Source organism: Carlito syrichta, unplaced genomic scaffold, assembly GCF_000164805.1.
Source record: "Carlito syrichta isolate Samal-C Ts95f unplaced genomic scaffold, Tarsius_syrichta-2.0.1 Scaffold304555, whole genome shotgun sequence".
Taxonomy (NCBI): domain Eukaryota; kingdom Metazoa; phylum Chordata; class Mammalia; order Primates; family Tarsiidae; genus Carlito; species Carlito syrichta.
Genome location: NW_007248651.1, coordinates 211,431 through 218,635, shown reverse-complemented (window position 1 = coordinate 218,635; position 7,205 = coordinate 211,431). Strand labels below are relative to the sequence as shown.

General features: G+C 53.3%; 1 protein-coding gene across 1 annotated transcript in view; it reads left to right on the top strand.

Moving 5' to 3' along the window:
• Positions 1 to 7,205, top strand: part of SLC6A12 (solute carrier family 6 member 12) — a 36,089-nt gene that overhangs the window by 18,691 nt on the left and 10,193 nt on the right. The window contains exons 4-7 of the mRNA XM_008060191.1: positions 1,094 to 1,234; positions 2,071 to 2,158; positions 4,330 to 4,462; positions 6,477 to 6,611. Of these exons, the coding sequence (XP_008058382.1) occupies positions 1,094 to 1,234; positions 2,071 to 2,158; positions 4,330 to 4,462; positions 6,477 to 6,611 (497 nt within the window). The remainder of the gene's footprint in view (positions 1 to 1,093; positions 1,235 to 2,070; positions 2,159 to 4,329; positions 4,463 to 6,476; positions 6,612 to 7,205) is intronic.

The following is a 7,205-nucleotide window of genomic DNA, read 5'->3' as shown; positions in this document are numbered from 1 at the left end:
TTGGAGTCTCACTCTGTCGCCCAGGCTGGAGTGCAGTGGCCGCTCCCGGCCACCACAGCCTCGACCTGCCGGGCTCCAGTGATCCTTCCGCCTCAACCTTCCAAGTAGCCGGAACTACAGGTGCATGCTACCATGCCCAGCTATTTTTTTGATTTATTGTAGAGAACGAGGTCTCCCCCAAGTTGCCCGGGTGGGTCTCGAACCCGAGGACTCAGGCAATCCACGCACCTCAGCCTCCCAAAGTGCTGGGATGACAGGCTGAGCCACCGATCCCAGTCTATCCTGCATTTTTCTTAACCACTGATTGCTTGATGGGTATCTAGGTTGATTCCACATCTTTGTGACTGTGAATTGGGCTGCAGTGAACAGGTGGGTACGGGGTCTTTGTCATATAATGACCTCTGTTCCTTTGGTAGAGACCAAGCAGTGGGATTGCTGGATCAAATGTTAGATCAAACTGAGTGCGGCAGCTCACACCTGTCATCCCAGCACTTTGGGAGGCGGAGGTGAGAGGATTGCCTGAGCCCAGGGATTCGAGACCAGTCTGGGCAACATGGTGAGACCTCGTCTCTACAATAAGTCAAAAAACAAAAAAATTAGCTGGGCGCGGTGGCGCATGCCTGTGGTTCCAGCACTTTGGGAGGTGGAGGCGAGAGGGTTGCCTGAGCCCAGGGGTTCGAGACCAGCCTGGGCAACTTGGCAAGAACTCGTCTCTACAATAAATCATAAAAGTTAACTGGACGTGGTGGCGCGTGCCTGTGGTTCCAGCTACTGGGAAGGCTGAGACAGAAGGCTCTCCTGAGCCCAGCAGGTTGAAGCTGCAGTGGCCGTGAGCCTGCCACTGCACTCCAGCCTGGGGGACAGAGTGAGACTCCAACTCAAAAAGCAAAACAAAACAACAAATGGTAGATCGGCTTTTAGCTGCTTGAGAAATCTCCATTCCATAGCGGTAATGCTCACTTACACCCCACCAACAGTGTACAAGCGTTCCCTTTTCACTGCCTCCACTCCCGGCTAGCAGCTGCCGTGTGACTTTTTTTGGCTAACCTTGATCTCTCGGGCTCTCTGGCCGCCCTCCTGCCCCACCCGGAAGGCATCGGTCTGGCGTCTGTGGTCATCGAGTCCTACCTGAACATCTACTACATCATCATCCTCGCCTGGGCCCTCTTCTACCTGTTCAGCTCCTTCACCTCTGAGCTGCCCTGGACGACCTGCACCAATTCCTGGAACACAAGTACCTGTCGTTTCAGCCCTGGGCTGGGCCCTTCCCCTAGCGGCCGGGCCACGGTGGCCAGATCGTGGTGGCACGTGTGGCAGGACTTGCCTCAAAGCCAAGCCAGGTGGACTCCGGTGCCAGTCCTGCTGGCTGCCCCTCTGTGGGACTTTAGACCGGCCACCAGGAGAACCCGGTGCGGTTGTGAGAAGCCAGTGGGGCTGTGTTATACAACCCCAAGGGGTAATCACCCTTGCTCATTCATACCTTGAACAGACATCTATTGGACACCTGCTGTGTGCTAAACACGGCACCGAGGGCTGGAGGTCGGTTCAAGGCTGAGCCAGAGCTTCCACTGGGTTTTTGGTCTAGTGTGGAAACGGACAAATGAACAAAACAGTGACGGAGTGTGATGGGTGAAAGAAACACCCAGGATGCGTAACAGTGGGAGGGAGAGGTGCCCTCTGAGGCCTGAAGGACGAGTAGGAGACCAGCGTGCGGGCAGCATTCCAAGCTCAGGGCCTCAGTTCCCTGGTCTGTGGAATGGAGAGACAGACAAGGAGGGCTGTCAGAGAGGGCAGGTGGGGAGAGTCTAGCCGTAGGAGCTGCCCACACGGGGCTGAGGGGGTCTGCAGTCTGGATTGCGTCAGAGGCTGGTGGGGTGGCGGGTTCCTTGGGTCCGGGAGCTGTGGGTGCCAGTTGCACTCCCAACACTTGGCAAGGTGACTCCAGAGAAAGCTTTGGAGCTAGGAGTGGGGAACCCCTGGGTGGCAAGGCTGGGGTGGGGAGACTGGGTGTTAGGGCATCTCTCGCCATCTCGTCCGTAACGGATATGGCCGCTCCCTTGTCCCCAACAGACCATTGCATGGACTTTCTGAACCAATCGGGAACCGGCAGAGTGAGCCCGTCTGAGAACTTCACCTCGCCCGTCATGGAATTCTGGGAGTAGGTGCTGGGCCTGGTTGCCACGGGTCGGGGGACCTCGAGGAAATGAGAGTGTCTGAGCTGTGCAAGTTTGGACGTCTGGGGTGCAAAGTCGGATGTGTGAGGTGCAAAGTCGGATGTCTGGGGTGCAAGTTTAAGACTCTCCGTGCATGACTTCCAGCATGCAACCCAAGCAGCCCTGAGGGATGAGGCATGCTCTCACATCCACCTGCACGCGTCCACCGAGACCCACACACCCATTCTCACGCATGTCTGCACCTTTGCATTCACCTCACCCCCACAGGCCACCTCTAACACATACCCACCCACGCGTGTCGGGCAGGGGGCTGGCGCCCGTCTTCACTGCCTTGGGAGAACTGATTGTGCATATCTTTTCCTTCCTCTGATTGGTGATGTCCTGTCGGTAGCTTGAAACCGGCCAAGGTGGGAGTATGCACACCACAGCCGTGGGCCAACCTTGCACTCACACATTCCCCCTCCCATGTGGTGACTTACACCTTCATGGCCAGCCGTGATCACACGTGGCCACCTGTGTTCTCACACCGATGTGCCAATCCCACCAACAGTCTCACATGTGTCTGTCTACACCCTCACATGCATATGTCCTCTCGGTCACCTAAGCCTCACATATGCATGTATTCTTCCATCATCCCACACACATCTATCTTTTCTTTCTATTTTTATTTTAGTTTTTAGTTTTTATTTTTGAGTTGGAGCCTCACTCTGTCGCCCAGGCTGGAGTGCATTGGCCACCGCAGCCTCGACCTTCTGGGCTCAGGCAATCCTTCCACCTCAGCCTTCCAAGTAGCTGGAACTACAGACATGCACCACCAGTGCCCCACTAATTTTTGGATTTATTGTAGAGACGAGGTCTCACCAAATTGCCCAGGCTGGTCTCGAACCCCTGAGCTTAGGCAGTCCTCTCGCCTCGGCCTCCCAAAGTGCTGGGATTGCAGGCTTGAGCCACCGTGCCTGGCTTTATTTTATTTTTTTAATTTTTATTTTAAAGATGTGGGGTACCACTCAGGGTTGGGGATACAAATGGTCATTGTGCAGATAAAGTTTGGGCCTCACTTTGGTCCCCACTTCACCTGGTTTGAGATCTGGTGCCCTTATTGATCTCATATGACCCCTTCCATCCCCTGGCAGTGTCCTGCTGCTGCCAAAACCTTTCTTACAGTATTATGATTAATATTCAGGGTCCGCTTATGAGTGAGAACACGTGGTTCTCCGTTCTTTTTTTCCGTGATCCCTGAGTATTATAGACTCTAAATCAATCCGAGTTGCCGCAAAGTCCATAATTTTGTCCTTCTTTATGGCTGTGTGATATTCCATTATGTATACATGCCACATTTTTTTATCCAGTCCACTTTCAATGGGCAGCATGGTTGGTTTTTTCTTTCTTTCTTTCTCTTTTTTTTTCTTTCTTTATTTCTTTCCTTCCTTCCCTCCTTCCCTCCTTCTTTCCTTCTTTCTTTCCTTCCTTTTTTCCTTCCTTGCTTCCTTATTTATTTATTTGACCTGGGGTCTCACTCTGTTGCCCAGGCTGGAGTGCAGGGGCACAATCACAGCTCACTGCAGCCTCGACCTGCTGGGCTCAGGCAATCCTTCCACCTCAGCCTCCCAAGTAGCTGGGATTACAGGCATGCACCACCGAGCCCGGCTAATTTTTTGCTTTATTGTAGCAACAAGGTATCACTATGTTACCCAGGCTGGTCTCAAACTCCTGGGCTCAGGGATCCTCCCACCTCAGCCTCCCAGAGCGCTGGGATTATAGGCATGAGCCACCGCACCCAGCTCCATCAGCATCTTCAAATACTAACACGCATTCAGCAGCTCCATTTGACAGAGACTCGCCCATCGACCCACAAATACAAACACCCACTCTAAACACTCACTGATACGTTCCTTACCACCCTTCTTTCTGTACGAGAGAAAAATCTGGATGAATGAGAAAGACAGAGGTGCCTGTGGGATGAGGGTCGCGGCCATGGCGTACAGGGGCGTACAGACCCCAGGAGGGAGCACGGGGGAGGTGGGGGAGTGTCCGTGGGGGAACACCTGGCATATGAGACCTGTGGGGTCAGCTTCAAGAATCAGGAAACTTGGTGACAGAGGCAGGTCAGCCCCTTGGCCGCTCACCTGGTTGTTTCTTTTTCCCAATCCATCAGGAGACGGGTTCTGGGCATCACCTCGGGGATCCATGACCTGGGTGCCCTGCGCTGGGAGCTGGCCCTGTGTCTTCTGCTGGCCTGGGTCATCTGTTATTTCTGCATCTGGAAAGGGGTCAAGTCCACCGGCAAGGTGAGCTGCCATGCCTCCAGGAAGCGTCCTGTCGTCCCCAGAGTCCCAGGGACACTTGAGGCCGTTCCTCTGGAGAACTGATTTCTTTCTAGTCTTCCTTTTTTTCTCTTCTTTTTCTTTTCTTTCTTCCTCCCCGCCCCAAGTCAGGATCTCACTCTGCCACCCAGGCTGGAGTGCAGTGGCACAGTCCCAGCCCACCGCAGCCTTCGACTCCTGGGCTCAGGCGATCCTTTCATGCCAGCCTCCCAAATAGCTGGGACTACAGATGCGTGCCACCATACCCAGCTAACTTTTCTGATTTTTTTTTGGTGGTGGTTGTTGTTGGGATGAGGTCTCACTATGTTACCTAGGCTGGTCTCAGACTCCTGGGCTCAAGCAGTTCTCCTGCTCTGACCTCCCGAAGGGCTGGGAGTACAGATGTGAGCCATGATGCCTGTCTGAAACTGCTCTTTCTTGTGGTTAAGAGGGAGATGCATGCTGAGAACAGGGGAAGTCGTGGGAAGGCCGCGTTTAGCTCATACAAGGAAAGCCTTTCTTTTTCAGCATGACCTTAAAAAACCAGTGTACATGCGTAATGTTCAGAGTAGAACAGGAAACATAAAAGCCCCGCCGTTGGGCTCATCGCTGTCCGAGCCGTCAGCGCGATGGCAGGTTGGATCTGCTAATCCCTGTTGCCTTTTGCTTCTAGTTTCTTTCTCGTGGCGCGTATATGTGTCTGTAGCCAGCAGTGTGCCTATTGTGCAATCAGGGTCACACACTCTTAGGCCTGGCTTGTATTTAACAACGTATCAAGACAGTGTTTCCTATGAGTGAGCAAACAGAACTGTCTTTGAGCTGGTGAGTTTCCCATCATCCAGGGAGTCCCAGCCAAGGATCAACGAGAGTGGGCTTGTTACACAGAGAGAGAACTTCCATCTGAGCAGCATTTCCAACCCAGAGACTCTGAGACTGATGCTTCGAACTTGCTTTTTGTTTTTTTCCTTCTCACAATCTTCGCGTAACGTGGGTGCTTTTTAAAGCCAGGGACGACCAAGACACCCACCTCTCTGACTGGCCAGACACGGTTCCTACAGCAGCCATCCCTCCACTGTGTTGCTGTAATAATAACAGTCATCGTGATGACTTAAATGGTCACAGTAGGGCCGGACATGGTGGCTCACGCCTGTCATCCCAGCACTTTGGGAGGTGGAAGCGAGAGGACTGCCTGAGCCCAGGGGTTTGAGACCAGCCTGGGCAACTTGGCAAGACCTCGTCTCGACAGCAAATAAAAAAATTAGCTGGGCGTGGTGGCACATGCCTGTGGTTCCAGTTCCTTGGGAGGCTGAGGTGGAAGGATCGCCTGAACCCAGCAGGTCGAGGCTGCAGTGGCCATGAGCGTACGTACCACTGCGCTCTAGCCTGGGCGACAGAGTGAGACTCCAACTCAAAAAAAAAATCGATCATAGTAATACAATAGCACAGGCAGTGTCGCTGTCACTTCAGATAAAGCGCTAGGCTCGGCTGGGGCAGCATGGAACACCCCAGAACTCTGGCCATTACTGTTTCCCCAATCACAAGCCTGGAAAACGACAGTCTGGTCACCCTCCCCCACGCATCACCAAGGGATGCGGATAGAACAATCAGAACAAGGGATGCAGGGATCCCAGACACGGGACTGACAAATAGTCTTTGCCCTGATTTGATCATCACACACCATCTGCGTGCACGGAAACCTCACTCCGTGTTCCATCAACGCGTGCAGCCCTTCCGTGTCAGCTAAGGAAAAAAAGCAGTCTTGGAAAGGTTATGGGCTGGAAACTCGCACCCTCCCTCCCCCCAGCCCCCCCCCCGATGCGTATCTCACACTCTGTGGGGGAGCCTGGACCCACTGGAACCTGTAAAGGGAGGCGTGGAGACTTTCCTGCGCTCGCCTCTCTCCGCATCTCTGAGATGTGTGTCGGACGCCGGCAGGGAGCCCTGTGGCAGAAGGACCACGGGGTCCCCCCCAAGAGTGACCTGGGCCTCCTCCCGCCAGGTTGTCTACTTCACAGCCACGTTCCCCTACCTGATGTTGATCATCCTGCTGATCCGCGGTGTCACCCTGCCCGGAGCCTACGAGGGCATCATCTATTACCTGAAGCCAGATCTGTTTCGCCTCAGGGACCCCCAGGTGGGTGCTGTGCTGGGGACCGTGTCTCCAGATGCCTCCCACGCCAGACCAGCTCTGTCCCTTTGAAAGCCTCGTACTGCTTTTTTTCCTTGGTTTAAGAGCCGTCGATGGCACTGGAGAAACCAAAAAAGAAACTAGAAATCGCTTGTAATCGCACCCCTCGGGTATAACCTCTGTTAGCATTTTAGGACACTTTGTTCCAACTTTTTTTCCTAGCTGTCGTATGCGTGTGTGTGTTTCAACATGGTTGAGATGATTATATTTCGAGAGACGTGTATCATCTTTCCACTCAAATTATATTGCGAACTTCATTCATGCGATTAGATTCGTTTGTAAATGTCATTTTAACACTTGTGTAATATTTCCTCCGTCTAGCCATCATTCATTCATTCAACAAAAACGTACTGAGGACTTGGTGTCAGGTGCCGGGGACAGTGTATGTCTCTTAGAACTCACATCGTAGCCGGGCTCGGTGGCTCAGCCTGTAATCCCGTGCTTTGGGAGGCTGAGGTGAGTGGATTGCCTGAGCCCGCGGGTTCGAGACCTGCCTGGGCAACTTGGCGAGACCTCATCTCTACAATAGATCAAAAATGA